This window comes from Oryx dammah, unplaced genomic scaffold, assembly GCF_014754425.2.
Source record: "Oryx dammah isolate SB20612 unplaced genomic scaffold, SCBI_Odam_1.1 HiC_scaffold_1, whole genome shotgun sequence".
Classification (NCBI taxonomy): domain Eukaryota; kingdom Metazoa; phylum Chordata; class Mammalia; order Artiodactyla; family Bovidae; genus Oryx; species Oryx dammah.
This window is the reverse complement of record NW_024070185.1, coordinates 1,335,079-1,351,975: the sequence shown is the minus strand read 5'-3', so window position 1 is coordinate 1,351,975 and position 16,897 is coordinate 1,335,079. Positions and strand designations below refer to the sequence as shown.

At 50.1% G+C, this 16,897-nt stretch overlaps 1 protein-coding gene across 3 annotated transcripts in view; it reads left to right on the top strand.

The window, feature by feature from the left end:
• The first annotated feature begins 481 nt into the window (after positions 1-481).
• Positions 482-16,897, top strand: part of SH3RF1 (SH3 domain containing ring finger 1) — a 157,823-nt gene continuing 141,407 nt past the window's right edge. For 2 of the 3 annotated variants that reach the window (XM_040227907.1, XM_040227754.1), the window contains exons 1-2: positions 495-599; positions 2,007-2,494. In XM_040227907.1, coding sequence (XP_040083841.1) covers positions 2,102-2,494 — 393 coding nt within the window. In that variant the 5' untranslated portion in view covers positions 495-599; positions 2,007-2,101. Of the gene's footprint in view, positions 600-2,006; positions 2,495-16,897 lie in introns of all 3 variants that reach the window. The other variant, XM_040227836.1, reaches the window with a different exon arrangement.

The window sequence follows — 16,897 nt, the reverse complement described above, 5'->3', positions numbered from 1 at the left end:
CCAAGGCTCGCGGCAGGGTCTGTGTCCAGGTACCCGGCGGCGCCCGCGCCTCCTCTGCGGCCAGCGCGTCCCCCCTAGACCTCCCTCCCAGCCTCTGCGGCGGCCGCTCGGGTCCTCTCCCCGTCCCCTCCCGGGATCCGCCCCGACCCTGGCCCCCGGCAGGGCCCACACGCCGGAGGAGGGCGGGCGGCGCTCCCTGCTTCTCCTCCCTGCTCCTCCTCCCTCTCCCTCCTCCTTTCCCGCCCCTCCCCACCTCTCCCCTCCCACTCCTCCTTCCCGGCCCCGCCCCTTTCCCGCGCTCCTCCCCTTCCCGCCCGGCCCCGCCCACACCCACCTCCTCCTTCCCACCCCTGCCCCTCCTCTCCCCCTCCCGCCCGGCCCCTCCCTCCCCTCCTCCTTCCTGGCCCCGCCCCTCCTCTTCCGCGCTCCTCCCCCTCCCGCCCAGCCCCGCCCCCTCCCCTCCCCTCCCCCTCTCCGGGCCCGGCAGGCGGCGGCGGCGGGAGCGCGCGGGCGACGAGCGGAGTCCAAAGCTGCCCGGCGTCCGAGGCGGGCGAGCGGGAGAGCGCGGGGCGTGCGGACAAAGAAGGCGCCGCGCTGAGGTAGGACCCCCCCCCCCCCGCCCCGAGCCCCCGGCCCCGAGCCCCGCGCCCCCCGGGCCGGGTTGGAGAGGGTCGGCCGTCCGGCCCCAGGCACTGCGGCGGCGGGCGCCCGAACGCCCGGCGGGCGGACCTGGCGACGCGGCTCTGCGGGCGCTCTTGAGCCCCGAAACTTCCCGAGGGCGCGGGGCTCCTGTCCGGCCAGGCCCGGGGCGGCGGCCAGGCGGCGGGTGGACCCACCCGGCCCGGCCCTGCCTTCCCGGCGCTGGCCGGGGCGCGAGGTCTAAGCGGGCGGCCCCCTGCAGCAGCCCCGGGGCGCGTCTACACGGGCGGCTCCCGGCACCTGGCCCCGGGATGTCTACGCCGGCGGCCCTAGCAGCAGCCCCAGGGCGCGTCTACGCGGGCGGCTCTAGCACCTGGCCCTGCGGCGTCGACCAGGGCCGCCCTGGGCACCTGGCCCCAGCGTCTGCAAGGGCGGCCCCCTGCCTCTGGCCGCGGGAACGTCTTCATTGGGGGCGCGGGCACCTGGCCCGGCGTCCACGCGGGCCCGCAGTACCTGTGGCGAGCGGAGCGACGGCCAGGCCCATGTCCGCGTCCACACCGCCACCTGGCTCTCGTCGAGTAGAGCGGTGCAGGCTCTGGTCTGAATGTTTTTTCCTGAATGGCTCCATTTTCATATTCTGCTGGCGATTCCCAGTCCAGCATTCCATTCTCAAATTCTTTGGGTGATAATTTTGCCAGATTTTCTGAATGGGATTAGCACAGGCCGTTCAGAAATCGCTTCCGAGTTTGTCAGCCGCTGCCCTGAAGGGTGGTACGTTTATATTTGAGCTGCTTTCGGGCCCATCTTCAGTGTGTCCTTTAGAATTGTCAACCTTCATCTCGTTTTCCTTGGGTAAGATTAAACAATTCTATTTTTAAGACCAGCGAAGAAACATATGTCTTTAATACTGGGGTCATTTACCACCAAAGTGGCTTGAATGCTGGGGAACTTGGTTGGATTTAAAAGGAATTTCAGGTGGAGGAAACAGTTCATTTGCCACTTTCACCTTCTCAGATAAGTTGAGGACTTAGTTAAGGCCTCAGGTTTCACTTTGAGAGCCAGAGAAATTATGTTTCTATTGCATTTCATAAATCCTGTTTATGGCAAGAGTCCCCTATGGTACTTGATAGCTGTTCCTGCACAGTGAACTAGATGTCTTCACGGATTTATTGTGAACTGCTTAAAAAGCCCATTTTGTTTTCAGTTGTTGACTCTGGAGTTCAGGCACCATGTATTCCAAAGCGCAGCTCCATTCTCTCAGGAAGCACTTGTGTGTGCTGTTGGGTTCCTGGCTCTTCTTTGTACCTTTACCCGCCAGTGATGGTCCTCCTTCTCTGTCTTTCCCTCCTCTTCCCCGGGGGCCCCAGAGCAGCGTCTGACATGGATGTTACATGAGCCACTTTGAGAGCTGCACACAAGTATGCGGGTCACTGCTGCATTGCCTTTGGTGAACTAGAGGAAGATGGATGAGTCGGCCCTGCTGGATCTGCTGGAGTGCCCTGTGTGCCTGGAGCGGCTGGATGCCTCTGCCAAGGTCTTACCTTGCCAGCACACGTTCTGTAAACGCTGTTTGCTGGGCATCGTCGGTTCCCGGAATGAACTCAGATGTCCCGAGTGCCGGACTCTGGTTGGCTCGGGTGTGGAGCAGCTTCCGAGCAACATCCTGCTGGTCAGACTTCTGGACGGCATCAAGCAGCGGCCGTGGAAGCCAGGTCCCGTGGGGGGCAGTGGCACCAACTGCACCAGCGCCCTGAGGGCTCAGAGTAGTGCTGTGGTCACCTGCAGCCCTAAAGATGGCCCGAGCCCCCAGGGTGGACCCCAGCCGCGGGCGCAAGCCTGGAGCCCCCCGGTGAGGGTGAGTAGCCCGCGGAGGCAGATGTTCGCATGTCTTCTTTATTCTTTGGGTGTTTTCTACATCAACTCATGGCTGAAGGAGCCACATCATTGGAACAGATAGGAAATTATACGTCAGGAATTGTTTTTTTCTTCTTTGGAAGGAGATTGGATGTAAATAATAAATGGTTTTGTTTTTAGAATTCTCTCCTGGATGGTGGGCCTCTATTGCCTTTCAAGATAAATTTTGAGAAACAGTAGCAATTATTCAATGAAATCTAAAACACAGCAGTTTTTTATGCAGGATGTAAAATGGAAATTTGTTGTGGTTTTACCTTTTTGATGGCATTGAAAGAGTCATAATTATGCATGTATGTGTGCACATTATAGATAGGTGTGTGGGTAGGTCGTAAGTGGGAAATTGAGCTTTAATTTTCTGTGGCTTGGAGCTGTTCTATGGGTTTTATGAATGCACAGCACAGAATTTTCTGGTTGGAGGGATTTTTAACAAATCGTGGCCACAGGTAGCAGAGTTTTGTTGCTGTAGCAACAGATTGTCATTGAGGGCCATGCTAAGACAGCAGAGGATCTAGCTATGTTGACTTTCATAGGGATTGAAACAAAATGTTTCCATCAGGAAGATTTTTCTGGGGTTTTGGGTTTGGGCTGAAATAATTTCAAGCGTGGCTAAATATCTCGACAGTTACCACAACAGAAATTTCTAGCAGGAAGGTAAGAGATTTTGAAGAAATCTGAATTATGTTGCAGTTGACGACATCCTAATGAAACATGCTTTTCTCATTTTTGTAAACCTCAAAAGTAGTTCTGGACATTTAAAGCAATTCTGTTTTTTTTTTGTTTATCCTGGAAGAAATGATTTTGATGATTGGCCAAATTGAGCAAATGCAGTTTTAAAGAACAGTTAATCTGAATGGGAATGTTTTTGTCACATACTCATAGTAAATACACAGAACTGACTTTTTCATGTAATGTAGGAGTGACCTTTGGGATGGTGTTGAATAGTGTCAGCTCACAGGTGTGGCTCCATTGCAGACGTAACAGACGGGCTGCTTTCTACCATTCTCCTTCCTTCTTAAGCCTGTCTCTTACTAATTGTGTGTTTGCATCACTAGATGGTAAGTACAGAAAGTGTGTTAATTGCTGGAAAACAGTTTTATCCTCAGGCTATCAGATTTCTCTTAAGTCACATTTACTGTTTTTTTTTTTAAGACAGTGAGAACTTTGTGTTTTGGAGGTTTTCTTTGCATATTTGAAGCCCCCTAGTTATGAAATTGCTTATAGGGTTTTCTTAGATTTTTTTTTTTAATGGAGTTTACACGATTAGCATTCATGGACTCATGAATATTTCAAACTCAGAACCTCTGATCAAGTTGGTCGTTTCTGAGACACCTGGCCCAGGTCTGCTTCACTTAATTAGGGATTGGATTTGCTTCTTGGAAGGATTTTGTTTCCTTGTTAATTATGCTGGAGAGTCATAGCTTCTGGCTGTGAATAGAAGCGTCTCATCAGTTGACAGGTTGCCTTACCTGTTGTGAGGAATGTGGTGAATGTTTGATTACTGATAAAAAGAAATTTAAGACGAGGGCTCAGCATTCAACTTGGTGTCCTTTGAATTCTAAGGTTTTGTTTCTTTCTTACGTAGAAACTGACACTGTGATGCTGGAATGTTCATTTATTTGAGCTGCTAATCTCCCAAAATTGACTGACACTTTTCTTAGATACATTATTTTGAGGTTTTGATGATGTCAGTATTATTATTCTGACTGATTATGATTTTCCTAGTTTACTTTGTGTTTCTTCTTTAGCATAAGAAAAATTACTCGCCAAGAAGCTCAACTGAGCTTGAGCCTCATAACTTGGATAAGGCAGTTGAGGCCGTTAAAAATAGGTGATATCTGTTACTTGGGCTGGGGCGGCAGGGGAATGACACTGAGAGTGGAGGAAAAAATAACAAACAAACTGAAATTATTTGGTGATGTGGGTGGATGCAGATGCTGCAATTCGTAGAAAAAGAACTTCTTCCCCACTTAGTCTAAAATAATTTCTCATTAGCAGTTACTGGTACCTTTTACTTTGGCATATTCAAAATAACCAGGTATACAGAAACAGCACCAGCACCTAAAGATCAATACATTTCAGAAAATGTTCCTTTATTTCTTATTTCTTTTTAAAAATCTATTTAACAAAGCAATTCAGTTATACATATCTTCTTTTCATAATCTTTTCCATGAGGGTTTATCCCAGCTTCTTGACTGTATTTCCCTGTGCTCTTCAGTAGGACCTATTGTTTATCCATCCTGTATATACTAGTTTGCATCTGCTAATCCCAAACTAGGAAATGTTGCTTTTGAAAATGAGAGCCCTGGAGTTGTCCACCTGCCCCTGGGGTGTCCCCTGAGGTGAGAGAATCCCAGATCCTTAACTGTTTCGACACCAGCCAGGGGATGTGAGAGCCTGTACCCACCGTGGCAGAAGCTGGTGCTGATAGCACGTGTTATGCTGTTTGGTAATTGGTTATGATCCTGTGAAGAGCTGACTCATTGGAAAAGACCCTGATGCTGGGAAAGACTGAGGGCAGGAAGAAGAGGGGGGCAACAGAGGATGAGATGGTTGGATGCATCACCAACTCAATGGACATGGGTTTGAGCAAACTCCAGGAGACGGTGAAGGAAGTCTTCACTCCAGGGAAGCCTGGCTTGCTGCAGTCCACACAGTTGCAAAGAGTCGAGCAAGACTGAGGGACTGCACAACAGCAAATATGTTCCTTGTTCCGTTTGATCGTGGCCATGTGGCCTCCTCACGCGAGTGTCTCAGGGAGACTGGGTGTTATCGGCAGATACGAACATTTCTGACATATGACACACATCCTATTCCCAGAATTTTAGTGATTTCTGCCTCGTGTGCGTGCGTGCGGTCGCTTCAGTTGTGTCCAACTCTTTGCGACCTGCTAGGCACTCCACTCCAGTACTCTTGCCTGGAAAATCCCATGGACAGAGGAGCCTGGTAGGCTGCAGTCCATGGGGTCACTGAGAGTCGGACACGACTGACCGACTTCCCTTTCACTTTTCACTTTCATGCATTGGAGAAGGAAATGACAACCCACTCCAGAGTTCTTGCCTGGAGAACCCCAGGGACAGCAGAGCCTGGTGGGCTGCCGTCTGTGGGGTTGCACAGAGTCGGACACGACTAAAGTGACTTAGCAGCAGCAGCAGCAGTAGGCTCCTCTCTCCATGGAATTCTCCAGGCAGGAACACTGGAGTGGGTTGCTGTGCCCTCCTCCCGGGGTCTTCCTGACTGGTGATTGAACCCAGCTGTCCGGTTTCTTCTGCATTGGCAGGCAGGCTCTTCACCCACTGGGGCACCTGCGAAGCCCTTCTTGCCACAGTTTGGTATCGTTCAGTCACTGAGTTGTGTGCAGCTCTGTGTGACCTGATGGGCTGCAGCGCACCAGGCTTCCCTGTCCTCCACTGCCTCCCGGAGTTCGCTCAAACTCATGTCCGTTGAGTCGGTGATGCTGTCTAATCTAACCGCCTCATCCTTTGTTGCCCCCTTTTCCTGCCTTCAATCTTTCCCCGCATCATCAGCTTTTCCGGTGAGTCGGCTCTTTGCCTCAGGTGGCCAAGTATTGGCGCTTCAGTTCAGCATTTGCCCTTCCAATGAATATTCATGGTTGATTTCCTTAGGATTGACTGTTTTGATCTCCGTGAAGTCCAAGGGACTCTCAAGAGTCTTCTCCAGCACCGCTGTTCGAAAGCACCAATTATTTGGTGCTCAGCCTTCTTTATGGTCCAACTCTCACATCCATACATGACTACTGGAAAAACCATAGTTTTGACTAGATGGACCTTTGTCTCATATGAAGGATCAAATGGAAAAGTGTTGGGTCGACGTCACCATGGGGAGCTGGCAGCTCTTTACTTCAAGTGAAGAATTCCTGTGATCCAAGGGCCAGTGGTGACCAGGGGAATGAGGTGCAGGGCGGGGGTGGCTGTAGATAACTGTTTATATGGACTGGAGAGTACCTACTGAAGATGGGTTTTACATATATAAGTATATCCGCAGTAAGACATGGACAGCATGTTTGAGTGGTTCCTATAGAATTATGACTAATCGAATAGATTTCTGCTTTCTGAGTGTGGTTCTGCTCGTTCCATGGCTGATGCCTGTCCCTGTGCCTGTTGTCTAGGTGTTGTTACATAACAGCCTCACACTGCTGCTCCCTCAGAGTGAGCTTGTTCAGCAACCATTGATCACATGACCCCTGGTTGACACTGACTTGTATTTCATGTAGTCTTTCCTTTATCTGGCAAATATTGATCAAGCACTTAACTAGGTGCCAAGCACTGCCCTAGCTGCTGAATAGATAGGATTGGGCAAACCAGATGCAGATTCTGCTTAGGAACTGTGTGTCACTCTGGTGGGGAGACACACTTTTGATAGTGTGTAAACAGTGCAGGTAGGTCATTCCAGGTGCTCAGTGTTAGGCAGGGAGCTGGGTAGAGGATGGGTAAGGGGCAGGTTTAGCATGAGGGTGTATGTGTGTGAGAGAGAGAGTTGGAGAGAGGATGGGCAGGAGCCTGGTTTAGGGTGAGGGATGTGTGTGTGTGTATGTGTTCATATTCACAAGCTTCCCAGGGTGTGTGTGTGTGTGTGTTTGTACTCATAAGCCTCTTGAGGCCAAGGCATTTGAGTTGAGGTCTTCAGGGTGAAATGGTGTTAATTAGTTGAGAGGGGCTGGGCAGGAGAAGGGGCAGAGTATTCCAGGGGCCTGACCCACATGAAATGAGGCCAAGCACCTGTGAACAAGTGGGGACAGAGTGAGAAAACAGTGAGGGGCAGGGCGTGGCCTGAGACGAGCCCCTGGTGCCACACTGCGTTGGGCTCTGGGAGCCACACAGGACCAGGTGGCCATAGTGGTCAGTGCTCGGAGCCCGAAGGAAGGGCCTCTGGGCCTGAGATAACCGTCAGGCTCAGGCAGAAAAGGTCGGAGCTTGGTGTCCGGGGACCGGGAGATGGGGAAGGTGAGGAGTTCTAGAAACCAGGGCGCAGGTGAATTCCTTTCTCCTGTTTTCATTTCTCCCTGGTACACTTCCCTGTCTCCCTGGAGCTGACTGTGAGGGGCTGAGTTGTGTCCTCCCAGACCTAGAAGTTGAAGTCCTGTCCCCTAGTTCCTGGGACTTCCAGATGGTTCCACTGAGAAGAACCTGCCGGCAATGCAGGAGACATGAGTTGGACTCCCTGGGTTGTCCCCTGGAGAAAGGAATGGCAACCCACTCTAGTATGCTTGCCTGGAGAATCCGATGGACAGTGCAGCCTGGAGGGCTCCAGGCCCCGGGCTCGCAGAGTCAGACCTGACCAAGCACACACACACAGGGAGGCAGCAGGTGGGGGGGCCACAGAGTGCGGGGTGAGATGCCGGGGCGTCCCTGTGACTGAGGGCAGTGACTCTGGAGTGAGCATCTGGACGGGGGGAGGAGGTGCGTGAGAGTGGGCATGCAGGACCAGCTCCCCTTGCAGCTTACGGGGGAGCATCCCTCCTGGACAAACTTGGGTGTTCAGGCGGTGGTTTGGACAGGGGATGGTGAGGTGGGGAGGTTTTGATGTTTCCGAGTGGCTGAGTCAAAATAAACAAAGGTGTTGCTCGTTTTTGCCAAACACTGTCGCTGACATTCTTGACCTCTCCTATTTACTAATTTATCTCCTCCTTGACCCCTGTTCTGTCCTTGTGTCCACCCCAACCCTGGCCGCTACCTTGTTCCTGAATCAGGAGGGCAGTGAGGCTCAGGGCTGGACTGGGCAGGAAGCCTGCGCGCAGCAGAGAAATGCCGAATGACTCTCGTTTTGTACCACAAATGGATCGTGGATCTTACTGTGTAAATCTCAACCAGCCCTTTGCAGTTAAGGACTATTGTTATTGGAACAATATTGTTATTTTTAAAATGTAAATTTCAAAATGAGTTCCTGAAAACATCCTGGCTGTCAAAAAAAATTCTTCACTTTGGAAGTATAATGTGTGTGTTTATCTCTTTGTGTATGTTTCTGTGTGTATGCATCTGGTTGTTTTGGTTCTTTACATAAGCGGAATTCCATACTCTGTGTATCCGATGACTAGAATCTGTCTGGGAAATCTCGTCTTGTCTGAGCACGTATGCATCTACCTTCTTAAAAAAGAAGACACCTTTTTTATTGAGCTGTTCTATACACACAGAAGAGCGCATGAATTGTGAGCATGCAAGTCCCTGAATTAACATGCTTCCTTCTTTTTAAATGACCACATAGTGTTTTTCTCCCCATTTAAAAAATTAAAGGTAGTAAGTACTCATCCTAAGAAATTTGTGGTAGAGAAGATGTACAGGGGAGATGAGGCTTCTCCTCTCTCTGATCCTGATCTCCAGAGGTGACCACTGTGAGGGCTTTTTGGTATGTTTCTTCCCTGAGGAAGGAGCTGCGTAGAGACAGGATCCTATCATACATGCTGTCAGCAACGTGCAGTTTTCCACAAAGTGCCGTCACTCTCAGTGTGTCAGTGCTCTCACTGCTGCACAGGAAGAAATCCTCATCTTGTGGACGTGGGGAGGGTGGCTGGAGAGGCCCAGGAGCTGGTGCAGGGCCCCCAGCCGCCACCGTGGGTGCCTTACTGGCTGTCCTGGCCCTCTCAGCGCTGCAGCCAGCGGGGCTCTGTCCACGTCGCTGTCCCTGGCTCGTGCTTCATCCTGATAGAAAAGGATTCCTGCATGGCAGCAGGCCGGCCCTGTGTTCCTCTCCTGCGGCTGTTGTGACAGAGTGTCCCGAGCACTCTGGGTGGTGGAGAACAACTGCGGTCCTGGGGCCAGATCCAATACCGGGTGTCCTGCTTGCCCCGGACCCGCAGGCCTCTCCCAGCACCAGGGTCTCGCAGCAGACCCTGCTGTGGTCACCTGCTGCCCACATGCCTCCCGTCCCCGTCCTCCTGCACGGGGCCTGGCACCCCGAGTGTCTGTGACCTGGTCTCCCTCCTGCAGCCTGGTGGGCGTGGGGTGCTCGGCCTCCAGGGTCCCGCCTGGCCACGGTGGAGACACTGCCTGCCTCTGCGAGGTGCGAGGGCCCGGGCACCACTTGGTGTGAGTCAGCCAGCCTCTCCGCAGCTGTGTGGTATCTGATTGTGGGGCTCCTTCGCTGTGGGACCCAGCCTCAGCCTCCCAAAGCTTTTTCATAGTGTGTATTGCTGTTTAGTCGCTGAGTCATGTCCGACTCTTTGCGACCCCATGGGCTGTAGCCCCCCAGGCTCCTCTGTCCATGGGGTTCTCCAGGCGAGAATACTGAGTGGGTTGCCATGCCCTTTTCCAGGGAATCTTCCTGACCCAGGGGCAAACCTGTGTCTCCTGCATTGACAGGCGGATTCTTTACCGCTGTGCCACCTGGGAAGCCCTCATACTGTGTGTACCCCTCACTTTTTTCCCTCAACTTCAAAGACTTCTGAGAGTCGTGACCATAAAAAGAGAACTTGCGAGCTCCACACACGCCGTGTGTGGGGCCGTCCTTGCCCTGGGTGTCTCTGTGCCCGTACCCCATCCAGAGGATGGAGTGCTGGCCTCCGGGAGGCTGGCAGACCTGTCACTGCAAACGCAGCCAGCCTGCCAGTGAGCTCCTGGGACAGCAGGACGGGGAGGAAGGCCATTGAGCAGTAGATTATTTGAGTTGTGAAACGTGGGAAAAGGCAGCAATAAGCAGCGTGCACATGAACTGGTAAGTTGCGTTTAGTAGAGTGCCGAAAGGCTTGGTCTCTCAAGTTTCACTTTTCTTCTGTTCAACTAAGGAATTAAAATTTCCCCAAATATTTTTTAACAAGGACAAAAGTTTAGAACACTGTATGTTCACTGTTTATGTAACTCAGCAATGGATGAACAGGGGTGACTTTTCATTCAGTCGCTCAGTCGTGTCCAACTCTCTGCGACCGCATGAATCGCAGCACGCCAGGCCTCCCTGTCCATCACCATCTCCCGGAGTTCACTCAGACTCAGGTCCATCGAGTCCGTAATGCCATCCAGCCACCTCATCCTCTGTCGTCCCCTTTTCCTCCTGCCCCCAATCCCTCCCAGCATCAGAGTCTTTTCCAATGAGTCAACTCTTCGCATGAGGGGGCCAAAGTACTGGAGCTTCAGCTTTAGCATCATTTCCTTCCAAAGAAATCCCAGGGTTGATCTCCTTCAGAATGGACTGGTTGGATCTCCTTGCAGTCCAAGGGACTCTCAAGAGTCTTCTCCAACACCACAGTTCAAAAGCATCAATTCTTCGGCACTCAGCCTTCTTCACAGTCCAACTCTCACATCCATACATGACCACAGGAAAAACCATAGCCTTGACTAGACAGAGCTTAGTCGGCAAAGTAATGTCTCTGCTTTTGAATATACTATCTAGGTTAGTCATAACTTTTCTTCCAAGGAGTAAGTGTCTTTTAATTTCATGGCTGCATTCACCATCTGCAGTGATTTTAGAGCCCCCCCAAATAAAGTCTGACACTGTTTCTACTGTTTCCCCATCTATTTCCCATGAAGTGATGGGACCAGATTCCATGATCTTCGTTTTCTGAATGTTGAGCTTTTAAGCCAACTTTTTCACTCTCCTCTTTCACCTTCATCAAAAGGCTTTTTAGCTCCTCTTCACTTTCTGCCATAAGGGTGGTGTCATCTGCATATCTGAGGTTATTGATATTTCTCCTGGCAATCTTTTTTTTTTTTTTAATTTATTTTTTAAATTTATTTATTTATTTTTAATTTTTACTTTACAATTCTGTATTGGTTTTGGCATAGATTGACATGAATCCACCACAGGTGTACATGCGTTCCCAAACATGAACCCCCCTCCCACCCCCCTCCCCACAACATCTCTCTGGGTCATCCCCGCGCGTCAGCCCCAAGCGTGTCATATCCTGCATCAGACATAGACTGGCATTTCGATTCTTACATGATATTATACATGTTTCAATGCCATTCTCCCAAATCATCACACCCTCTCCCTCTCCCTCTGAGTCCAAAAGTCCGCTATACACATCTGTGTCTTTTTTGCTGTCCTGCATACAGGGTCATCATTGCCATCTTCCTAAATTCCATATATATGTATTAGTATACTGTATTGGTGTTTTTCTTTCTGGCTCACTTCACTCTGTATAATCGGCTCCAGTTTCATCCATCTCATCAGAACTGCTTCAAATGTATTCTTTTTAATGGCTGAGTAATACTCCATTGTGTATATGTACCACAGCTTTCTTATCCATTCATCTACTGATGGACATCTAGGTTGTTTCCATGTCCTGGCTATTATAAACAGTGCTGCGATGAACATTGGGGTACATGTGTTTCTTTCAATTCTGGTTTCCTCTGTGTGTATGCCCAACAGTTCTCCTGGCAATCTTGATTCCAGCTTGTGCTTCTTCCAGCCCAGCATTTCTCATGATGTACTCTGCATAGAAGTTAAATAAGCAGAGTGACAATATACAGGCTTGACGTACTCCTTTTCCTATTTGGAACCAGTCTGTTGTTCCATGTCCAGTTCTAACTGTTGCTTCCTGACCTGCATACGGGTTTCTCAAGAGGCAGGTCAGGTGGTCTGGTATTCCCATCTCTTTCAGAATTTTCCACAGTTTATTGTGATCCACATAGTCAAAGGCTTTGGCATAGTCAATAAAGCAGAAATAGATGTTTTGCTGGAACTCTCTTGCTTTATTGATGATCCAGCGGATGTTGGCAATTTGATCTCTGGTTCCTCTGCCTTTTCTAAAACCAGCTTGAACATCAGGGAGTTCACGGTTCATGTATTGCTGAAGCCTGGCTTGGAGAATTTTGAGCATTACTTTACTAGCATGTGAGATGAGTGTAATTGTATGGTAGTTTGAGCATTTTTTGGCATTGCCTTTCTTTGGAATTGGAATGAAAACTGACCTTTTCCAGTCCTGTGGCCACTGCTGAGTTTTCCAAATTTGCTGGCATATTGAGTGCAGCACTTTCACAGCATCATCTTTCAGGATTTGAAACAGCTCAACTGGAATTCCATCACCTCCACTAGCTTTGTTCATAGTGATGCTTTCTAAGGCCCACTTGACTTCACATTCCAAGATGTCTGGCTCTAGATTAGTGATCACATCATCATGATTATCTGGGTCGTGAAGATCTTTTTTGTACAGTTCTTCCGTGTATTCTTGCCACCTCTTCTTAATATCTTCTGCTTCTGTTAGGTCCATACCATTTCTGTCCTTTATCGAGCCCATCTTTGCATGAAATGTTCCCTTGGTGTCTCTAATTTTCTTGAAGAAATCTCTAGTCTTTCCCATTCTGTTGTTTTCCTCTATTTCTTTGCATTGATTGCTGAAGAAAGCTTTCTTATCTCATCTTGCTATTCTTTGGAACTCTGCATTCGGATGCTTATATCTTTCCTTTTTTCCTTTGCTTTTCGCCTCTCTTCTTTTCACACCTATTTGTGTTTAAAATGTACTGAGTGTTCCTGGACAGCAGAGAACTGCCAGGATGAAATGTGAATTTGCTGGAGGGGCTCCACGCATGCTACTATGTCATGTCCTACGTTATGTCTGACCACACGGACTGTACCCGCCAGGCTCCTCTGTCCGTGAAATTCTCCAGGCAAGAATTCTGGAGTGGGTTGCCATTCCCTTCTCCAGAGGATCTTCCCGACCCAGGGATCGAACCTGGGTCTCCTGCATTGGCAGGTGGATTCTTTACCACTGTGCCACCTGGAATGCCCAAAGCGCTCCCTGCTGCTGCTACTGCTAAGTTGCTTCAGTCGTGTCCGACTCTGTGCGACCCCATAGACGGCAGCCCACCAGGCTCCCCCGTCCCTGGGATTCTCCAGGCAAGAACATTGGAGTGGGTTGCCATTTTCTTCTCCAGTGCATGAAAGTGAAAAGTGAAAGTGAAGATGCTCAGCCGTGTCCGACTCTTAGCGTCCCCATGGACTGCAGCCCACCAGGCTCCTCCGTCCATAGGATTTTCCAGGCAAGAGTACTGGAGTGGGGTGCCATTGCCTTCTCCTTACCTGGTTGTAATTCATATTAAGGAAGCTTGTCCGCCTCCACAAATAATGCAATAGCAACAGGGCAGAACCTCATGGTGGGAGCCAGCAGCTTGGTATTTGTGTAAGGTTCCTGGAAGGTGTTTGGACACTAAGGGTGAAAGCTGAATGTTAGATTTCTTAGGAGGAGATTATGTTTCCATAGAGCTGAAAGTCTTCTGACAGTGCTGATTAAATAACTGCTTAGTTGTTAAACATGTATCTTTATAGAACTTTAAAAATTCTTTAACACATTGACCACGTAGAGGAAACAATGTCAGGAATAAGTTAAACCTCAGACCTTAAATTTTTATTTGCTCAGCTCATTCGAAGGGGTATTTAGTTACCAAATGTCTCTCTCTCTCTCTTTTTTTTTTTTTTTTTGGTTTTTTGTTTCCCATGGTTAAGTGTGTCTTTTAAACACACTGATATATTATTTCCAGCATTTCATATGTTTTTACTTTTTCTCCCATTTTTGGTCAATCTAATTACTTTCATTCAGTATTATGTATTTCGTTGTTTGTAATACTATTAGCACTTTCGTGTTTCTATTTTCTACCTATTCTTAGGACAAGTCCAAAATATTAGAAGATCTTGAAAGCCCAGACTGTCTTGTACAAGGGTAGTGATTTTGCTGAACGTGAGATGTTAGGTGAAGGTCATCAGTAGGAGACAATGTGGCATGTTTACAGAATCCAGGAAAGTACAGCTGTGGCATGGGGCCCTCTGGTCGTGCTGCTAGCGCTGGGAGGATGTCAGGAGGTGGGATGTGAGGGCCACCTGTGCGGTGCCAAGCGATGGGGCTGTGGCATCAGTCCCGGCTTGGTGACTTGCCACCAGTGATTTCTCTTCCACAGGCCAGGGTTTCCTCTCTTCTAAAACTAGAGGTTTGTGTATCTGAGTTCCTATGCAGCCGTGAGAATTTTGACCTGATTGCCCATGCCAAGACCAGCTTCGATAGTGAGCGTTTAGGACGGACTGAGGCTAGTGTCTGGACGTCATCTGGGTGAGACGACAGGAAATGTGCCTCAGCGTGGCCCCGGGCCCGCAGCTCCTGAGTGTCCCTGGAGGTGTGTCTGTGTCTTCAGACGGGTGGGAGGCGTGTCTGTGTCTTCAGACGGGTGGGAGGCGTGCCGGGCGTGGAGCAGGGGGACGCGCAGGAGGGCGGGGGCAGCTGGGGCGCTTGCCGGGCCGCCTCTGTGCTGCCTGCTGGGGTCCCCAGGGCTGAGATTGGAGTGTGCCCAGCCAGGTGCGCTGCCCTGCAGGGCTCTGGGCTCCCTGCATCTGTCTGTCCCACTCTGACCGGCTGTCCCGGCAGTGTGTTGATGCCGGCAGTGGGGGGCGGGGGAGTGGCTGAGCTTCTCTGGGGGCAGATGAGCCTAGGGGGCCGCAGCAAGGGCAGCCACGGACCTGCTTCTCCTTGTGGGCACACTTGGCTTTGGGAGTGAGGATGGAGGCGGTGGGTCGTTCGGTGGAGTGGTCAGGAGGCATCGGGAGGTCATGTGGGTGGTGAGCTGAGGGCAGTGGGAGCATCCGGTTGGAGGGGCTTCATTCAGGGCAGGGGAGGTGCCAGAGCAACGAGGCTGCTTCACACGGTTCAGGGGGACGGGGCGCGGCTTGCTCTCTGTGTCCTGGGAGGGCGTGATGGCGGGGGATTGTGCCTCTCGTTTCCCGTGCAGCTCTGGGCCCCTTCTTTCCTCGACCTGACATCTCCCTTTTTGAGACCACGAGGGTCTGCAGCCCAGTGCCCGGGAGCTTGTGGACGCTCAGCACCGTGAGTGCCTTCTGGTCCTCCTCCTAGAATGCGAGCTTTTCATGGCCCGTGTCAGGCACGTTGCGAAGTAGGCTGTGTGTGTATGTGCACGCCCTAGTGCACGCGGGCTTGTGTAGTCTGGCGATTTCCTTAATCGATTTGTCGTGTTCATGTCATCGGACATTTTGTTCTAAGCAGGCAGCTTAAACTTGAGGTTCCGAGGCGGTTCATGAGTTAGTGACGGTTGTCACCTCTGGTTTTGCCCTGGCTCTGCCACCCCCTCAGGCTGACCCTGGGCTGGGAGGGGAGCCTGGGGGCCTTGTGTCTCTCCCTCCTCCTCCTGGGGCCCTAGCGGCCGTGGAATTCCTGACATGCTGACCATCCATGACTGTTTCTTCTTCTCTCCCTGCCTCCCTATTTCTCTCTCTCTTTTTGATGACATGGGGGGAATAATAGCTGAACTAATTAAAAATGCTTGTCTTTTGATTCTGTTCTTTGGCAGAATTTTGAAAAATCTTAGATTCCCAAACGTCTGTCAAGGAGACTAGATGAGCTTTGTAGCTTGGTTCTGATTTTTAAAAGTTAGTGTTAGGGAAGATTATGATGTCCCTACCTGGGTCCCTTAATGGATGTTGGATGTAGAATGTGTGCTTTATTCCTTGAGGCTGATTTTTGTTTACGCCGCTCACCCTTTCCCACCCCTCCTTTGAGAGTGCCCCCATCATGTTTTTAGATAGATACTCTGCTCAGTTTATCCGTGTTTTGATTATTTTTTATCTCCTATCTAGAGTAGCTCATGGCTTTTTAAAATGTGCCTAGGCCCATCTCTTTTAATTAAAAGACGTTTGCTCCTTGGAAGAAAAGCTATGACCAACTTAGCGTATTAAAAAGCAGAGACATCACTTTGCTAACAGAGGTCCATCTAGTCAAAGCTATGGTTTTTCCAGTAGTCATGGATGTGAGAGTTGGACTATAAAGAAAGCTGAGTGCAGAAGAATTGATGCTTTTGAACTGTGGTGTTGGAGAAGACTCGTGAGAGTCCCTTGGACTGCAAGGAGATCAAAGCAGTCAATCTTAAAGGAGATCAGTCCTGAATATTCATTGGAAGGACTGATGCTGAAGCTGAAACTCCAATACTTTGGCCACTGATGCAAAGGACTGACACACTGAAAACACCCTGATGCTTGGAAAGATTGAAGGCGGGAGGAGAAGGGGACGACAGAGGATGAGATGGTTGGATGGCATCACTGACTTGATGGATGGTGAGCAAGCTCTGGGAGTTTGAGCAAGCTCTTGGAGTTGGTATTGCACAGGGAAGCCTGGCGTGCTGCAGTCCGCGGGGTCAGACACGACTGAGTGACTTGACTGACTGACTGGGAACCATCTCTGACTAAATAAGTGCATTTATGTAGCTGATAACTTTCTGATGAATTTTGAAAATGAAGCAACAGTGAAGAGCTTTGCTCTGCTTCTGGGTTTTTTCTTTGGTTGTTTTTTTTAATGGAGCTTCTATTTTTAGTTAAAATATTCACTTCCTGTCTCTGTAGGGTAAGAAAGGACACTGAGTGGACATTTTAGGAGGATGGTCATCTACTGTACTGTAAAGTGTCT